Source organism: Grus americana, chromosome 2 (assembly GCF_028858705.1).
Source record: "Grus americana isolate bGruAme1 chromosome 2, bGruAme1.mat, whole genome shotgun sequence".
Lineage (NCBI taxonomy): Eukaryota > Metazoa > Chordata > Aves > Gruiformes > Gruidae > Grus > Grus americana.
Window position 1 is genome coordinate 27,970,657 of NC_072853.1, and position 19,329 is coordinate 27,989,985.

Genomic DNA, 19,329 nt, shown 5'->3' on the forward strand with positions numbered 1-19,329 from the left:
CTGCTTGATAAAGCTTAATAGTAAAACGCCGATGAATATTACTGTGCTGTTAAAACAGAATCTTTGGCTCTTGGGTTAACCTTTAATGTTAAATACTCTTACAAAAATCACTGATGCAAAAATATTAGGAGAAACTGACCTCAAATCCATAACCTGCTAGGACTATACCCTTGCCATGGGTAAAATGCAGTGAAAACGCAGTCTGCTTTGCTTGGCTTCGCAACTTAGTCTAGTATACTTTAAAAGTATATATATATGAAAGGAGATAGATACAGCTTTTATGTATGGAATTGGATAAAAAGCATTGCAGATGTATCAAAAGGAATGTGATAGCTTGTTGAAGAATATCAAAGTATATTGCTAGAAAGCCACAGATGTGTGGGAACTGATGAAAAGATGACACTAAGGATATGTTAACATTTCCATTTTCCTAAATTCCTCCCATGGAACATGGTATATATTTAGATATACTTCTTTTAGTCACTTTTAAGTGGAGAAGAATCTGTATGTAAACAGCCTCACTAAATTACTTTATCGAGAGAGTTTCCTATTCCTCAGATATGCTTTGCTCACTGTACCTTATTTCATAATACCCAAAATTCATTTTGAAAGCATGCCTTCTAAACTTTAGTGCTCTCCAGAACTGCCTCTAGTATTCGGTTCCACGAAAATGTAGATTCCCAGTTTGTGAGCCTGTACTTACTTCTGTAAGTAATTATACATTATATATTTTGAGGTGCATCCAATGTTTGCATGGTGCAATTCAGGAGAGCACTGTGAATGTAATAAACTTGGTCTTTCTCCTATAGCTTACCATTTCCTAGGGCTGCCAATACTAGTCTAGTCCTCATGAGCAACTTTGTAACTTCCAAACTTTAGGCTAACTACTCTGCTCTACACCAACAGTCCCTGACTAATGCAGTCTTTTGGCAACAAAGCAGTCATTTCATGGAATTAAAATTGGCGGAAGTTTCCTCTGTCAACCTAAGGATATCCTTTTCAAGGAAGAGTCCCGCGTGAGTCTTTAAGATGAATTAGCTAAAGTTTTCTGTCACTGCAACAGCTGAAAGCAGCTACAGATGTACCAAGTATATAGCTGTATTTTTGCCTTGTGTATAAGGTTGTTTAAGGTTTCTCATTTGCTGTTTCTGGGCTAGGACACTCTAAGGAATATCATGCAAGTCATCATAAATCCTCAGTTCTACTGAAATGGATTTGGTTTAGGTGTGTCACTATTTATAGAATAACTAATACCAGAGTGATGTCTCAGAATCTTCCCTTCAATGTAAATATTTCAGCATATTGCTTGCTGTATTTAATTTTTGTTCATGCCTTACATATAGTTGTAATAAAAACTGGTTGAAATGTTTCTTGTAAAATCATTTTATTAACCATATTTTTTATGTACAAACATGTATGAAAATAAACACATTCATTTTCTGAATTACATGAGTTTATGATAGCATATCAAATCATTCAATGTTTTTAACATGATTGTATGGCACTTATCTGGGAGGCTGGGACTATAAATAAAGTAATAAAGTTTCTAGTCCTATATGTAGACATCTAATCAGTCAAGCTGCAAAATAACACAGCCTGCGTTCCCACCCTAAGACTTAAAAAGTAGTACTCTTTAATGGATACAGTTATTGAGTTTTATGGGCATTTCATTTTTTATGTTTGTATCTTTTATTTAAAGTTATTTTCTGATGTAGATAGCTCCAGGTGAAAGCAATGCAAGCTCTGTTGCATTGTGATCGATATTTGTCCAAACAATTAAAACACTGGATGATCCTAAGTTGCTAATAGTGCCATTTCTCCTCTTGCACCTCCTCTTCTTGATGCAGCAACTTCAGAACTATCACCTTTCACTGGGAATTCAACCAATCTCATATAAAGCTACTTGATAGCTTGCTTTCCTTCAGCATACTTCTCATTCGCCTTGACAAAACTGTGAATGCACATGTATTTAAAACATAATGACCCAAATCAGTGGTGCCCAGCCTATAGCCTGCAGAGCTAATTCAGCCTACTAGAATAATTTCTCTGGTCATGGCTTGCTCCTTGCAAATGTCTTCCCCCAAAGCCTTGGAACTCATCCTCTGCTAAACAGCAAAAAGCGTATTTCCTGCATGAGCAAGGTTTATGCACCTTCCTTCACATGGATGTAAAGGAACGTATAACAAGGAAGACTGCAGATAAGATGGAGTCACTTCTAGTGACTGCCTGCCGTGGCCAAAGAATGGTTACTCCTGACATAAATTAGTCAATGTTGTAGTTGCCACCAGAGGACCTTCACATCAATGCTGACAGAATTAAACAGCACAGGCATTTAGAATTACAGCGGAGTTACAGTCCTTACCATCATCTTCTCAAAAAAGTCCTGCTTCTCGCCCCCAAAGAGCAATTCAGAAATAACTATGGCAAGTTTTCAGGGGCTCATAATTCAAAATTATTTTCGTTCCTGACTTGTGGCTTAATGTATCCTACTCTCCAGCTTCAGGACCCCTATTCAGTGCGGACCAGTCGCATGGGCCTAAATGAGTCATGTCTTTCATTTCAGTGAGATGACTCACATGCTTAGTTGGGTGTGTTTGAGTGCTAATATTCCTTGAAATAAAAAATGAGACAGGAGAAGCGGAGTTTCAAAATGCAAAATAACATTTCTCAGTTGTTTGTGTCAGATCAAGGAAATATCCTGGACCTATAACACAGGCCTGGAAAAAACATCATGGCAAAATTCTTCAATATCCACTACAATGTACGTCATCACGAGAGTTTCTTCCCATAGAAACACCTCTTCTTGAAGCAGAACAGTCCTCTGGCTGTTACCCTGTGCCTCTCAGCTTTACATTCATTTGCTGACAAATACAAAAAATGTATGAAGACAGGTAAGTAATCAGCTCAAATGATAGATGAGTTGAACACGAATCTAAGTAACTCAGTCTGAAGAAGTATAGGAGCAGTTTTAGTTGATGTAATGTAAACATTTAAACCCACAGGTACTAAACCTGTAATTTTTATTCCTATTACTTCAAATAATTTTTGAAGCTAACTAGGCCAGCAGTACGTTTATAAAGAACAGGTTAGACAACATTCGTTGCAAATTATTCACTAAATCAACTAACTCACTTGGGATAAAAATAAAAGCACTATCTTTTGGAGCACAAAGTGTTTGTCCAGGAGCTGTGTGCTCAAGAGCTTGTTCTGGTTTTCTAAGTGTAGCGATTGGTCTGTTAAAAGAGAACTGCTTTTCCTTACTCATATCAGACCATTGCAACTGCATCGTTCATAGTATGGGAGTATTTCAATTCACTGACTAGTAAGTCTGAAAGGCAGACCATTTCGTCCAGCAGTTGGCAAATTTTCAAGGGTGTGTGAGGTTGGTTTTTTCCCCTTCAGACGGTAAGAACACGCCAGGAAGACTCGCAGGAGCCAGCTGATGCTGCCTCTCAGCTCTGTAGCTGTGTCTGCTCTGCGTGCGGGAAAGGCTCCCAGCTCCACTGGAGTCCTGTTGAATTCCTGCTGGCTCACTTGGATGTTCATGCAAAGATGCTTCAGCTCCCGCTCCATGACCATGCGCTGTGTCATTCAAAAGCTGACAGCATGCTGTCTCTCCTTCCTGAGGTATTGCTCCAAGGGTCTGTACAATGCCAGGATTAGCTATTTCAGGGGGGGGCAGGTTTCAGTCTGTATATTTCTAAGGACTGGAGAAGCATCACCACTAACTAGTCAAAATATTTTTATGGGTTGGAGTGTAATGTCAGGACTGTCACATAGACAGACCATTATGTTCCTCATACCCTTTCGTGGTCCCTTTTCAAGTACGTTTTCTGTGATTATAAACACAGAACACTGTAGCTTTTAGGAGATTCAGCAGGAGGTTCATTCCAGCTCTGAGCGCAAGGTTATGCACTTTAAATGCAGAAATGTAGGCGCAGCGTAAAGCATGTAACTCTGACAGACATTTCCACTCAGGCTTTTTCATATTCTATGGAAGCAACTGTACTGAACAAAAATATACACAAGCTGAATCCACATCAAAGACATATGTGTTCTTAGTATAAAACCAGAAATTAGTATTTCGTCTTCTTGTTTTTCTACTGAATTTTCAACCCTCCCCAGTTTGCTGAAATGCCTTCCTGAATGTACAAGTATGCCCATCAACTTTTACAAGCCGTATGCAGGGCTTTCTTGTCATTATTGTTATTATTATTATGGATGTATTCGCATTTTAAGTAAAGAGCACACACAAAATCAAATGCTTACATTTGGATACGGGTAAAAGCCAGAAAGCAGTTATGCTGGAGATATTTCTCTGCAACTTCCCTGTTGTACAGAGTCTCCCAGTTTTATTCTGCTGTGGGTGCTCAGACGTCTGTCATTTTCTTAGGCCGATTTGTTGGATTGCCCAGGTTATATGGTTTCTAACGGTGTATTTTGCAAGCGAACATATTTGTGGTACATTCTTCAAGATACATTCTTCATTTTGAGATCTGGGGTTTTTTTTCCAATCATCCTTTAACCTTTACAACTGCCCCCCCACATTATCATTTCATATATGCTTGCAAATTTCCCAGCAGAAGAATGTAACTCCACTGGAGCACATTGTACCTTCGTTCTTTCTACCAATGGCTCAAAATTCCAGCTTGAACCATCCAAAAGTGTATCTGAGCCTTCAGGCCTGTGAGCCAAGCAGCCGGGTGAGTCAAGCTGTCCCGATGTGGAGATGCCGCAAGCACCACACAGCAGCCGTGGAGCCGAAGGGCCTTGGTCGTTGATCGTCGGCTCAAACGCCCGGCTGCTGGCTGGGAAAGGTTTGTCTCTTTGTGAAGAGGAGAAAACCGGGGTGTCTGTGAAACAAAGCGTTCACATAAGGCAGGGAGACCGGCCAACATGTCACGGGCGTCTAGTCAGAGATGCATCAACTACGCGCTCCTCTGACAGAAAATACACAGCTTTGCAGCGCAGTCGCTCCAAATCCCGCCGGTTGAGGCTCTGCCGGGAAGGCGAGCTTCTGAGAACGGGGTAGGAAAACGGCAGGGGCAGCCGGCGTGGGGCCGCGGCCCGGCCACCTGAGAGAGGTGTGAGCGGCGGCCCAAGCCCGCCGGCAGCCCGAGGCGCGGGCAGGCGGGGGTCCGCGGCGCCCCGCTGAGGAACACCCCGGCCGGCGCGGCGCGGCGCTCCCGGGGCGGGGCAGAGCAGGGGGCGGGCCGCGGCGGTGCCGCCGAGCCCCGCAGCAGGGCAGGGCGCTGCTGCCGCCGGAGCCGAGCCTCCTCCCCCTCCGCTGCGAGAGGCGCCCGGGCTGCCACATCGGCACCGCCGCTCCGAGAAGCCGCTTCCCGGAGCGGAGCGGGAGCTCAGCGCGCCGGGAGATGGAGCCCCGCTGCCGCGGTTGCTGCTGCCACCGCCGCTGCCGCCCCCCGGGACTCGCGCTCCGCCAGGGCCGCCGCTGCCACTGCCGGGACGGAGAGCGCGGCGGCGCCGCCGCCTAACGCCGCAGCCCCGGCGGCGCGGCCGAGGGGGGAGGCAGCGCGGAGGCCGCCGCGGCCCCTCCGCCCGCCGGGCCCGCGCGGCGGCGGCGGCGGCGGCGAAGCGCGGCCCCCTCCTGCCCGCCCTCCTCGCTGCCGCTTCTCCGCCCCCGCCCGGCCCTCGGCTGGGCTCCGCCGCCGGGAGCCGGGCCATGGCGGGGCGATGAGGGAGCGGCCGCCCCTGCCCGCAGGCTGCGTGGGGAGGCGGAGAGCGACGGGGCTGGGCGGCTCGGCGGCGCTAGAGCCGGGCGGCGGGACGGGGGGATGTGGGGCGCGGGGGCCGCGGCGGTACAGCTCCTCTCCCGGGCCGTGAAGCAGGCGGCGGCGCAGGGAGCCCGGCAGGACCTGGGCCGCTGGCTGTCCCGAGCCGCCGGGACGGCGGCAGGAGGCGGCGGCGGCGGCGACACCGTCGGCTTCGTCCCGGCGGAGGCGGCGGGGGCCGGCGGGCTGCTGCTGGGGCCCTACGCGGAGCAGGGCGGGCTGCCGCCGGCGGAGCTGCTGCTCTGCCAGCTGCCCGAGGCGGGCGGCGGCGGGCCCGGGCTGGCCGAGGCCCGGGGCTGGCGCTGCTCCTGCTGCCTCCTGGGCACCTGCTGGTGCAAGAGCTGCCTCAGCGTGTGCGTCCTGGCGGCCCTCTGCTTCGCCTCGCTGGCCCTGGTGCGCCAGTACCTGCGGGACCTGCTGCTCTGGGCCGAGAGCCTGGACAGCCTGGCCGGTGTGCTGCTCTTCACCGTGGGCTTCATCGTTGTGTCCTTCCCCTGCAGCTGGGGCTACATCCTGCTCAACGTGGCCGCTGGCTACCTCTACGGCTTCGTGCTGGGCATGGGGCTGATGGTGCTCGGCGTCCTCATCGGCACCTTCGTCGCCCACGTGGCCTGCAAGCGGCTGTTGGCCCGATGGGCTCGGGCCAGGATCCAGGGCAGCGAGACGCTCAGCGCTGTCGTCCGCGTCGTGGAGGGCGGCAGCGGCCTCAAGGTGGTGGCTCTGGCGCGGCTGACGCCCATCCCCTTCGGGCTGCAGAACGCTGTCTTTGCGGTGAGTCCCAGCCTGGGCATGCACCGCAGCCCAGCGGCTGCAGCCAAGGACGGGGCTCTGGCTGGAAGGATGGCTTGCAGCATAGTGGCCGGTGTCACTGATGGAGATTGCCTTCTTTCCTGGGAAGAAACCTTGGTTTCTTTCTCTTTTTACAACAGTAAAAGCAACCCCTCTGCACGCTCTTGCTAGCGGCTCTTCCGTGCTCATGGAGGGATGGCAGGCAGGTTCTCAAGGTGTCTTGTTCAGTGGCATTGCATTAGAGTTGCTCTCTGGCCTTTGAGCCTATGTCCTGGTGTTAGAAAGAAGCAGCAAGGAGCTGTGTAGCAAAATCTATGGAGGACTCAACAGCTTTAAAGTGCTTGTGTTTTTAAAGTGATCTGAGTGGGAGGAAAAGTTGTATTTTTAAGCGGTCTTGCCAGATCTCCCTCAAGTATTTTATATAAATAACTATATTGGAAAGAAAGAAGTGGACAGATTAAAATTCTTGCTCAGTTTGGTTGATGTTTGTAGCATACATCTAGCAAATTCATAAAGAGTGTTAAGTCCATGCACACAAGAGAGGTCGTGCATTTTAGGCACAGCATTAAGATGTAGGCTCAGCTGAAAAGGGACATGATACACCTGAGTGGTACTGAAAGTTAATTTGAGCTTGAGTTTGGAAAAGGGTTGGACTTGCTTTTCTTTCTACTTTTAGATGAAGATTGGTACATTCTCTAAGAATAATTATTTAAAACTTATAATCTTAGTGTTCGCTTTAATCATCTTAAAGGAGAAAGTAAAGAAGAACGTAGAGGGTAGTGCTTTTGAGTACCATCATGCTGATGATGACAATTTCAGACCCTCAGCTCTTCCTGAGTCCTTTGTCTGAAGGAACTGGTTTTGGCTGTGTGTTATGCCTCTGTTGTGTCTTGCTAACTTGGTGAAATCAAAACAAAGCAAACCAGTTTGTGAAATATTTTAAACGTTTAACAGTAACTCCTATGTTCTTTAATGTAAGAGACCCTACAAACAAGTGTTATGGTCTGTCACTTTGTTACAGCACATTTTCTGTCCCTTATCAGCAGTCCTGAGCCTGTACCCTTCTGAAGTGCTTGTTTAATTTTGACACAGTCATCTGGTTGAAATTATTAGGTCACTGAATACTGAATTTGTTATTTAAGAAAAAAATAATCCACACAGTTTTTAAGGGTTAACACCCACATCACATATTTAAAATTGCTATGTATAAAACTGTGTGTGCTGGGACATTCGTCTCAGGAACTGCAATGTCTGCCCCTAAGAGCTGTAGGAACTTATCATTTCTTTTTAAGCAAATCCTTTAACCATTTCCTTGTTATGAATGAGAAGAACCTCAGCTATTTTATTTATTTACATATATTACTGCAGGACTGAGGAAGCTTAGACCCGTGCTGCCGGGAGCAGAGTCTCCCTGAGCCCAAGGTCCTGGTGTAGCAGATAAATCTGCTGTAGTGTGACCCTCCTAAAGTGGGGAGAGCCGCTGTGCTTCAGTTGTTCATGGCTTCTGGATGTTACTTGAAGTAGTCAGCAGATGTAGAGCAGTGTTGGATCTGAAGAACTGACCAGAGAATTACTGAGTTAAAATGATTTCCCTCCTGGCATAACCATTCTGTTGGAAACACAATTCAGCAGAGTATTCAGGCCAGTGCAATATTAAAATGATGCTGTAAATCAGTGTTTTGTATTTTCTTAAGTACTGCAAACTAAATAATTTTCTTTCCAAGTGGAAGGTTTCAGTGTTAAAATAACAGATAGGAAATAAGATGAAGCCAGATTCTTGAGTATGCCAAATAACATGGATGTTGCCTGCTAAAATTAGTTTAGGTTGCATTTATTACTCTGGACTTTTACTTTGCAGCGTAGTCAAATAAAGCACAGTGTGTTCAGTTTTTAACCAAGAACATTTAGTATGAACTACTAGATTACTGAAAAATAAAAATGTTGCATGCAAATCTGGGAATTCAAGGCAGTTTCTCACCATGAGTCAAGTGTAAGCTATGTATAGAATACAAAATTCTACCTGCACAGACCGAGCTGTCATTTCTTTGAAATCTGACTTATTTGAAAACCTAAGGCTCTGCTTGTGTTTAAAATGCAAGGGGGGTTGGGGTGCCCTAACCATCTATCCGTTCCTTGTGCTAGCAACTTCAGCAATGAATTTGAAAAGGATTGCTCTTAATAGTAGAGGAGAGAACAGTGAACATAAGAAAATCCACACATCTTTAATTTTTCAGCAGTCTGGTCTATGCGTGTTTTCTATGTGCCTATTTATAAATAAACTGGAGATACTGAGAATACTTAAATGAGAGGGAAGGAAAGAAGTGACACATGAGGTCCAGGACAAGGCATAACCTTGATGTGAGAGGGGTCATCTGCAGGGCTGGGATTAATGGGTTTCTACAAGCACTTGTTCAGTGGCATGTACCATCTGCTGAGGGTTTTGGGGAGGTTGAGTTGTAGCAGAATGTACCAAAGGAAGGAAGAGCTTCCTAGTGTTCGATTAGTGATGGGATCATATCTGAAACAGCAGCAGAAGAAAATTAACACAAATTTCTTAGTTTCTCACCAGCCAGATGTGAACATCTTGCTTCTTACGGTCATTCTGCTGCTCTGTGGGAAAGCACTGATAGGTGGTGCACTGGGGTAGTAAATGCATTTCCTTGTCTTCCTGGAAGACCTAGAAACTTCTTAACTGAAAGCATGTTTGTATCTCTCTTTGAGTGGCTTTTGCTTAATTGTTGCTCCTGTGATGCCAGGGTGGCCTCGTAGCTTGTACTGAAGTGTTTGCCCACGCACAGCCCTCTCTCCTTGGCAGCTCTGAGTGTTTTGAAGGCAGGTCTGTAAGGAGGCCTGGTATGCAGGTTATCACCTCCTTCCCACTCCTGGGTCCCTGAAGCTAGATTTGTGCAAACTGATTATTTGTAGTGCCAGGTGTAGCTTAGATCACAATTCATATTTCTTCTTTCTCCTCTGAGAGGAGTTTTGTATGGAAGAAATAATGTGTCCAAGCGTGCATCTCTGGTTCAAGAAATGCACACAGTGAAATCGGAGTTCAAGAAATGGTACCTGCTTTGCAGGAGCATGCAGGCTGCTTGCTCTGCTTGTTGGAAAGTTGCTAGCTATTATTTTGTTTTGGTTTTTATTGTTTACCTGTTGTGGGGAGGTTTTTTTGGAGAAGGTAAAGAGCATCAGAATTGTCCTTTGCTCTTGGTTGCTAAGCCTACCTGATCCAAAACACGGGATTTCCTAAGTTGAGGGGAGAGAAATCTGCTGCAATCCCCAAAGTCATGTGAGCCCCCAACAAAGTCCTGACACAAGCGTTTATTCTTTGACAGGACTGAACCAAAGGTGTCAGCTGCAAAGAATACACGAAAGTTTTACTGGACAAAGCCTGTCCAACGCTTAGTGGGAGAATTTCTGGCTAACACTCTTGTTACCGGAGTAGTTAGGTAGTTCTTAATTTTATTTTAATACATCAGTATGGCCTATAACAATTGCATCCATACTTGCATTGGGATTTCACTGTTAATTTTTGCTGGCTTGAGCTTTCTGTAGAAACAGAGTCCCCATAGCCTCTGTTTGGCAGCTTGGCCACGCAGACCCCAGACTGGCAGATTTCTAGAACAGGTAAAATTTCATAGAAGGAAAGACACTGAAAGCTCTAAGTTTTATTGAAAATTTCTCAGGTTTCTTAGGTAGGCATGCCATCCACTTCCTGTGCCTTCTGGGGGAAGGTCACTGTGAGTCTAAACCCTGCAAACCAGGAGTTAAACAGGCACCTGCAATTTTTTTTCCCCCTCTCTCCTTGACTTTCATTTTAGTGGGAAGCACAAGTCTGAGTCCAGCGTGTGTGTTGCCAGCCTCCCCTTCATTTGGAAACAGTCTCTCTCATGGCCCAGGAGGTCCACTTGCTTCAGGACAGATCGAGACGTACAGATGTGTTGCTCTGCAACTGAAGTGTCCTTAATACATATACAGAAATGAAAGAGGTGCCCGGGAGTGTTAAAACAATCTTTGGGAAGTTTCCCAGCTCCATTAGATTTAATGACAGTGTCCTACTTAGCAAATCTTGCTTCAGCGTTAGTATTTCAGAGACTTTTAATAGCAGTTCCTTCATTCCCTTGGCAATATGGGAAGTTTCGGTTGTGCATTCTTATTACATGGCCCAGATTACTATAATGTTTAAAATAAATAAATAAAAAAAGGTAAGTCTTTTCAAAGTATCGGTCAAATAGGAAATTCTGACATCATTGCGTAGTGCTTTTTCATTAGAAATCTAAATTAATCTTGTATATAGAGAGAAATTAATATTTGCGTTGCTCGTATAGATTTCAATCTGTGGGAAGTGTAATTTGCAGTGTGAAGTTTGGAATTCATTTATTGGATCTTGTTCCAGTGAATTAGTCTTAATCTTTATGCTTCATTGCATTTCCCTCCTCCATCGCCCTTCCTTCCTCCCAAAAACTTTCCACGGATGGTGGAAAGCTTGGAGCTCCGAGAATTCGGTACTGTGACTTTCATAGTAACCAAAGTTTATTTTAAGAATAGCATGATGAAATGAGTAACTTTGCTGCTATTCTCTTGTCTTCGACATTGTACAAAACTGTCAAGGTCAATAATTTCCATGTAGACTCTCAGTGTTAGGGGCTGTTCTTAATTAGAACTTGTTTTATTACGATGTGATCAACTGAATTGTCTGGAAAATTCCTTAGACTGCTTGTTTCAAAATCACCCTTTTCATATTCATTTTTAACCCATGGTTTCCTCCTGTTGTCATTTTTCTTGCGCAAATATCTTTTTGGCCTCTTGGCTCTTGCATTTAATATTTCCCAATGGCTGCTGATACTAATTTAGCTAGTACTGTGTACTTTGTTCCCATGTAAACTGTCCACATACTGACTCAGAACAGAAATTTCACAGCAAAGAGAGGAAAATATCTTGAAGTATTATTAGTGTTTTTTTCCACAGAAACTAAAAATTGCTATGGCTGTGCGTACTGTTTTGTTCACAAATTAAAGTGTGATATAAAATATCTTTGGTAGAGAATCTTAATGGTCCCCATGTGTGTCACTGATAGGTATAGATAGATACCACTGCTAGAGATCACTGATAGATATATGTATCTTAATGGGTATGTAACTTCCCTTGCAGAGGCAGATTGTATCTGCTATTCTGTTTACCTAGATCATATTTAATACAGTGACATTTTGAACAATTACCTCTTTTACTGGTTGCCATACATGTAAAAAGTAAAGTAAATAGATTTTTGCTTTAGACCTTCACATTTGATAAGGTAATTTCTTCCAGTTCAGTATATTCTCATAAATTGTAGGGCTCCGTTCACCATGAAGAAACTAAAAATCTTCAATGAACAGTGTAATTGCATCCTTAGTTAATGAGGTTTGCACAGAGTTGTTGTGTAATGAGAGATGAAATGAAATAAAACCTAGTAACTTTAAAAAGGCCAGGTGAAAACTGGCCACATTGTTTTATTATATTATCTTAGATTCACGCACAGTGGAAAGTTTCAGTGAAGGAGTGTAGAAGTTACTTTGGTTTTTTGCATGGATGCTCGTGGGAGTGGCAGTCTGGTTGTTTATGCACCTAGACTGTGTTGGAGCTGTGCTCAGTTTCTTACACTTTCTTTTACTCAGATTACAGATTTGTCACTACCCAACTACCTGATGGCTTCTTCAGTTGGGCTGCTTCCCACTCAGCTCCTGAACTCATACTTGGGCACTACCTTGCGTACCATGGAGGATGTGATTGCAGAACAAAGTGTTAGTGGCTATTTTATATTCAGTTTACAGGTAAGTTAAAATTATTGCTTTCATACACCTTGGTAACAGTAATGTCAGTCTCTATATGACTGCTTGAGTAAGCAATTACTCTTGGAAACAGTCATCTTCTTGTGTTTGAGTTTATTTCTATATCCGTCTAATTTTTGCTTGTCTCCTGTACTAGTGGGGTTTAAGAGAGAGTTTTTCTTCTGGAGGCAGTAGACAAGTTTGTTTCCTGTAGCTTTGTCTCTTCAAGTCATTGAATCTTTGCTTTGGGAACTGCCTGCGCATAGGAATGCGTGTGAGGCGGAGAGATTCAGTGTTGCTGATTTGTCTCTGAGGTTGTACAGCCTGGAGTGCAGAAGGGGTGGGCTGCAGGAGGTTTGGGGAAACGCATGTTGCAGGGGTTAATTGCTGCTCTCTGTGGGCATAACAGTTCCCTAGGCTGAGGCAGCCGACCCTTACAGACTGAGCCAAGCAAGTATGGCATGCGGTGTTGAAAAGTAGCAGGTTTTAAAAAGTGTGTAATTTATAACTCTGGTATTTTCAGTAGATTGTGTAAAACTGAGCTGACGTTTCTTTTTCACAGTCTTATTGGCTGCTAGATACCTAGAGAAATGGGTTTCCAATGTACTGTTTTCTTTTGATTTTGTTTTCTTCTGTTAGAAAAGTTTAATTCTCTCATACCTCACGTGACACAAAGCAGAACTTACTCAGTGTTCTCTTTTTCTCTTTCTGCCACAGTTTTGTCAAGTTTTCTTCTCTTGCCCTCAGCAGGTGATCTCCTGCTGAATTTTAGACTTGTCAAACCACCCCTACACAAAAGCCCGTGTGCTACCCAGCTGCAAAGTAGTGTGCTCAGGATGCGTAGTAAACCCAACACCTGTGCAGTGTTCACTGTCAGCACTGAACACTCCCGATTTTGCATAGGTATTAAGGATGAAAAGTACTGTAGAAATACCATTTTGTTAATGCCTAAATCAGAATATCCTAATTTTGCAAGATAGTAAATTCCTAAGAACTATATAGTACCTTTACATGAGCTTAGCCGATGAAATAATTTGTCAATAAATCTTGGGGGATAAGCCTTAAGTCTGAGACCATTACAAGCATAGAGGTCATGAGTATTTCAGAACCAGATTATATATTAAAACCTCCTCTGACAGCATCGGTACTTCAGGCTGTGTTTGAATGGCAGTTACCACGGTTTGCAGAGTTTCAGTTGGTACCGCAGTCATTTATCTTCCTCATTTTTTGCAATCATAAAGCTGATGTTTAACAACACTAAGATATAAAACGTAAGGCCAGGACCATTTTAAACCTCCCCCTCTGAAACTTGTGTGTTCTTAAATGGAACGTATAATTTATAGACTTCATGGAACAGGTTTGTGAGTATTAAAAATGCCTTTGTAAATGTGGGGTAGATAGATCAAAGAGAAAATAAATGTTACTTGATCAGCTTTAATTTTAGTCGTGAAAAGTTATTTCCAGGTTAGTAGTTTTTAGTGGTCTTTTCCTCCCCCCCCCCCCCTTAATGGTTGGTTTTGTTTTATTTTAAATGACATTGACTCTCCTTTGTGGCTTATATAGGTTGTAACATAACTGTTGCTCAGGTAAGCTCTAGCTGGAGAGGCTGAATGTTTGAATAGGAGTGCTCACCTCCTTGGGACCTGACATCTTTTTTACCACGAGGATGGTCAAGCAGTGGAGCAGGTTGCCCAGAGAGGTGGTGAAATCTCTGTCCTTGGAAGCTTTCAAGATCTGACAGGACAAAAGTCCTGAGCAACCTGGTCTGATCTTGCAGCCAGCCCTGCTCTGAGCTAGAGACTGCTAGGATGTCTTCCTGCTGCAATTATCCTGTCACCATGCCTGTCAATCATCTTGGTGATATTCTAGCATCTTTTATGCCATGCTGACAGAAGTTTTTAAGTGGTAGTCCTTAATGTTAAAGAAAACATAGCCCTACCAATCAATAATGAAGTTCAGATTTTGGACACAAAACTTTAGATTCTGTTGTAAACAATATAACCCTTTTGATTTTTTTGAAAGGAAGTTGCAGAATCCAGCTAGTTTCATAAAACATTCTTAAAAAAGAGACTCTCGGTATAAGACAGCTTGATTTTTATTTGAAGATTTTTTTTTTTTAAGGAGGGTCTTACCTGGTGTTTTATTGAAACCAAAGGCTGCCTCTGGGGAGTGCAGTGCATGCCAATGTCATTGAATGAGTAATTTCTAGCAAAAATTGTCCAGATTTATTTCTGATAATTTCTGTGGTGAAAGTTTAAAAATTCTTAGCAATAAAATTAAGAGCAAAAACCCGAACTAAACCCCTAGTTTTGGACAATATTTCCTCCTTAAAACAAAAAACCCCCACACTACCAACGTCCTGTCCCCTCCCTGAGCCATCCTCCAGAAACCAAGTTCTTCCCATACAGACTGCTATAAGTTGCTCAGAAACTCTGATTCTGTCCTGTTTAGTCCTGATGTCCAAGAAGCAGTGACACTGCTGCTCTCTGCTGTCTTCCACACCAGAGGGGCAAGGACAAGAAGTTTTATTTCCTTTACCGTTTTGCAAGTTGCAGATGCCCAATACAATTTCAACCTATTATTCACTTGGTACGTGGAAAATCGGCCTTTTGACTTGCAGAAATACACCATGCCGTTTCTTTGTGGAAACATTTTTGCCAAGAGAGAAAGTGAAGGGATTGTTTTATAACAAGTATGTAGATGTCAATGGAAAGAAAGAAAGAAAATATGTTTTCAATTCATATCAATATTTAAGTTCTGTATAATGTCTATGCTCTGATATGCTAGTTATGTTGTTAGCATCTGTAGGTTTACAGCCACTCATTGGTTAAGTTTATCTCCCTTCTAATGTCTGGCCTGTGAAACATTGAGTCAACAGATGCTTCCTGAATCTTTGTGTCGATGACTTTGTTTTGTTCGAAACAGTTGCTTTGTATTCATGCTTACAATTTATATAGCCTACAACACTCTTGTTTTATTTGCAGATTGTCATAAGCATAGGACTCATGTTTTACGTCGTTCACCGAGCTCAAGTGGAACTGAATGCAGCTATTGTAGCATGTGAAATGGAAATGAAGACATCGCATGTTAAAGACAGTCAACCGAGCATCAGTGGTTCAACCACGTACTGCAACAAAAGGACAGTAGCATTCGCTGGAGGAGGTGTCAATATTGTGTGATTTTAAGGATTAATAAAGTAAGGTTTTGTGAACCTAAGCTATTGCCTAGAAATATCTATGGACAATTCAACCAGTTTTAAAAAAAATTACAAGTGGTTACAGGTTGTACTGTGGCACAAACCAACCGACCAGCTCTTCAGTTGCACACGAGGTGACTTCTAGCAAGAAAAGAAAGATGGTGAAGTAACTTAAGATGTAAATGCAAATTTGGCTGCACCTTTGGTCGTTTATTATGCCTGTCATGGCCTGTAGTCTGCACTTTAGGGTTTTTTTCCTTTGCTCCTATAAACTGAGAAATGCTTCTATAAACAGAAAAGTAGCACAGAGGTAAATATTTTTCTGCTTAGCATTATTTATAAGGCTGAATAATTATATGTAGTAGAATTTTATTACTGGTAAGGATCGAATGAGAAAGTATGCAATTCAATGTATGTTATTCTTGAATGTGCTTTTGCTTTGGAATTACTTCCAGAACTCGGAGTGTATTATTCAGCTAATGATGGGACCATTTGGCTTTTCCTTCATTTTTGATTTAAAAAAAAAAAAAAGACCCCTATATGAAGTTTTGGTTGAATGTATTTTTGTAAGTCATTAAAAATGTTGCAGAGCCATGCATATGTATTCATACAAGCTTAAATCCTACATTGTGGGACTGAAGTGCTCTTAAATAACATTTTAAGTTACACTGTGTAATATGCAAAGTAAAAGGGAAAATACAGAAGTTATAATAGATTGCAGTGACTATTTGAAGGAGACTTCATGACTTAACTGTTACATTGGTTTTACCACCTTGGTGATTGTAACAAAGGGCTGTTCCACATTAGTCCTATTTATAATATTTTTAATTGTTAAAAAGGTGGAGTTTTTCAACTCACATGACTGCATGTAATAAGGCTTCCAGAACAGGGAGCTAATCTTTCCTTTAAACAAAATGATGGGGTACTGGCAGTACTAATTTTACATGAAGGTGGCCTTTATTTTGTAAGTGACTCCCCTCTCCCTTTAAAAAGCTTTAAAAATTCACTTCGGTTGGCATGTTTTTTTCTAAAAGTTTTACATTTTTTAAAAGACGCAATCTATTATAAATTTCATCAGAGTGAAGAAATGAAAACTTGAGGTTCTCCTTGGAAAAACAAATAATCCAGTAATGGAGGAGGACAGTAATGTCTCTGAGACTCAGGAATTCTGACTCCATTTTTGCAAGACAACACTGTATTGGATAATGCTCCTTTTACGCGTGCTGTGGACTGTTTTTTCACTGCGTTTGGATAGACTGGGTAACCCGATAGTAACTTGTGTGTATGTGTAAAAGGAAAATGACAATAATGCCTGAATGTGATGTCTTGAATGTGTGAGTTTCATGTAGATATATGTACCGATGTTCAACTGCTCAAACACATGCAAGTCATCTGATACAAAAATAATGTAATGTATTGCTTATTTTGTAGTTATTTTGTGTAAGTTTTTAAGGATGCTTTCAGTCTTCAAGATTTAGTATTATTTTTGAACAGTATGACTGTGCTGCCTTTTTTGTAAGGCTGTTGGGTTCAAGCATTTTTGTCTTGTTGAGAATAGCAGGTCTTCAAGGTTGTTGGGAAGCAGAGATTTGATAGCCGCTAACAGTCTTGCTGTGAAGATGTACGGTACTCGTATAACGTGACATCTACGCATTCCTTGGTAGTGGAAGTTTAATTTTGTTCTTTAAATATGTATCCTTTGCAGACCGCTGTTCTTGGGCCTTGTGACCTAAGGAACTGAACTAGTTAAATGACACAACAAAGTTCAGATTGTCTCCTTTTTGTTGTTTTGGGGTTTGGGTTTTTGGGTTTTTTTTATTCTTTGGTTGGTTTTTGAAAAGGCAATCTGTATATACCTGGAAGTGTTCATTTACACATCTCTGCCTCTGAGAGCTCCTGCGTGAAAACAAGAGAGCCAGATAACTTTTTGATGGCGTTATTTGTCATCATAGTATCATCAAGCCCTTTCTTAACTAAAATTTTTTTTATTTTGTTTCTTGGAAAGAACAATCCTTCAATAAATGAACTGATCTGAACTTTGCTTCATTTTGCCAAATCAACAATAGTGTTTTGAAGAGGGTGTCTCTTTCTTTGCATTTTTTAACTAACTTAAGGTTGTGTTGATTATTTGAGAACATTTCCCAAATATGTATTTTGAAGTGCTTTTATTTCCATGACATTTTGTAACCAGAGTAACTTCACTATGTGAACACTTTTGTAGTATGGAATTAGTTCTTAAGACTTTTGCATTTTGCTTGATACTTGTAATATTTGTGTACAAGTTAATGGGAAATGTGCATTAAAAGGAATTTTTCTGTACCATGCCAATCATAATTTTATACAATAAATTCACTCAAATTTCTTTAAAGGAATATGTATTAAATGTTTAGGTTGCTGTGAAGTAGTTGGAAAGAATGTGCAGTGGAGTGTTGTCTTTACGTATGCATGCAAAGATCGCTTTTCATGTTGAACATGTAACAAGTTAGGATTTAAGGATGAATTCCATGGGTGGGGAGTTAACTGACAAGGGAAAGACACTTGATTTTTCTTTTTTAAAAGTTAAAATGAAATACATGCTTAATTCTATTAAATAGTTTGAAGGTTAGGTATTTGTAGCTGCCTTTTTGATAGAAGAATAAGCATACATGTGCTTATGCGAAATGTGCTGCTGAACCGAAAGGGGATTGATATTTTTGAATGTAAAAGTAGAAAAAGTGATGTGATTTTTTTTTTTTTAGATAGTCTCCCTACCTAGTACAATTAAAAAGTAAAAGGGTGTGAATCCAGCATAAATAATACATGGCAAGTCACCTTTGCGAATACTTTCTGAGTTGCCATGATGGTGAAATTTCTTCATTCTGTATATGAAATGTACCTAAATTGCAGGTCATATAGAAGAAGGAATCTCAGCTGCGGGGCACCAGTTTTCCTTCCTCTTCCTTGTGGTAAGTGCAACTGTGTAATAAATTTGTCAAATTTAACTTTATACTAAGCACCTGTAAGGAAAACCCTTTTTTTGTCCAAGAGCTTTATATACTATTTTCATACTGATTTTTGCACAATAACTTCAACAAGAGGTCAAGTTTGAAGAGTGGAAAACTTATGTGTTAGTGTCAGGTATCAGATTCTTTGTGTTCATTTTCAGCTTTCCACCCAAGGCTGGTATGATTTGGATTTTGACTGGCCATGATTACTGGAGTCATCATTGGCCTTGCAAATAATCCAGGATACAATGCTTAAGATGAAATGCTATAAATGTGTTCCCATTCACTCTGTGGTTATTCTTGGAGACAGAAGCAAATAGTTCCAGTAGCTCTGTGACAGGCTTCCTCACTATAATAAATTCAAAGTTGGTACCAGTCCTGTCTACATAAGGAGAAGATGGTTTGGGTATGAGGGAATAGGAAATCAAGTGCCAAGGGGAAGCTGATGCAAATTCTGCCCCCGCCTGGGAAAGCAGCTCGTCCCTGTCCTCTCCAGACCCACAGAATTACAGTGATGTGCCTGGCAGCACAGGGATGATGTGTCTAACGCATCCTCTCTTCATGGGTGTTAGCAACTGTCTCGCACTATCCTGCTGTATTGATCTTTAATTTATATTAATTAGTGATAAGTAGCAAGAAATAACTGAGTCTGCAGTTTCAATCCTGTCCCTTTCCTCCTTCAATAGATTATTTTTTCATATTGTTAAACTTAAAACTACATTTTAATCAAGTTTTGTGTTCATTAATGTAAGTTAAGTCCT

The 19,329-nt window shown here is 42.1% G+C and overlaps 1 protein-coding gene across 1 annotated transcript; it reads left to right on the forward strand.

Moving 5' to 3' along the window:
* Positions 1-5,513: 5,513 nt before the first annotated feature.
* On the forward strand, positions 5,514-17,946 carry TMEM64 (transmembrane protein 64). Its single transcript, XM_054816815.1, has 3 exons — positions 5,514-6,563; positions 12,236-12,391; positions 15,373-17,946. Exons 1-3 carry the CDS (start codon positions 5,796-5,798, stop codon positions 15,565-15,567), a joined length of 1,119 nt encoding a protein of 372 aa, XP_054672790.1. The 5' UTR covers positions 5,514-5,795; the 3' UTR covers positions 15,568-17,946.
* Positions 17,947-19,329: the final 1,383 nt, after the last annotated feature.

What these genes read in the sequence shown, in the direction of transcription:
- TMEM64 (XM_054816815.1), top strand. Translation starts at nt 5,796, where the DNA reads ATGTGGGGCGCGGGGGCCGCGGCGGTACAGCTCCTCTCCCGGGCCGTG. An exon ending in TGCAGAACGCTGTCTTTGCG is followed by an intron (nt 6,564 to 12,235) that starts GTGAGTCCCAGC and finishes TCTTTTACTCAG; the next exon opens with ATTACAGATTTGTCACTACC. An exon ending in ATTTTATATTCAGTTTACAG is followed by an intron (nt 12,392 to 15,372) that starts GTAAGTTAAAAT and finishes TTTTATTTGCAG; the next exon opens with ATTGTCATAAGCATAGGACT.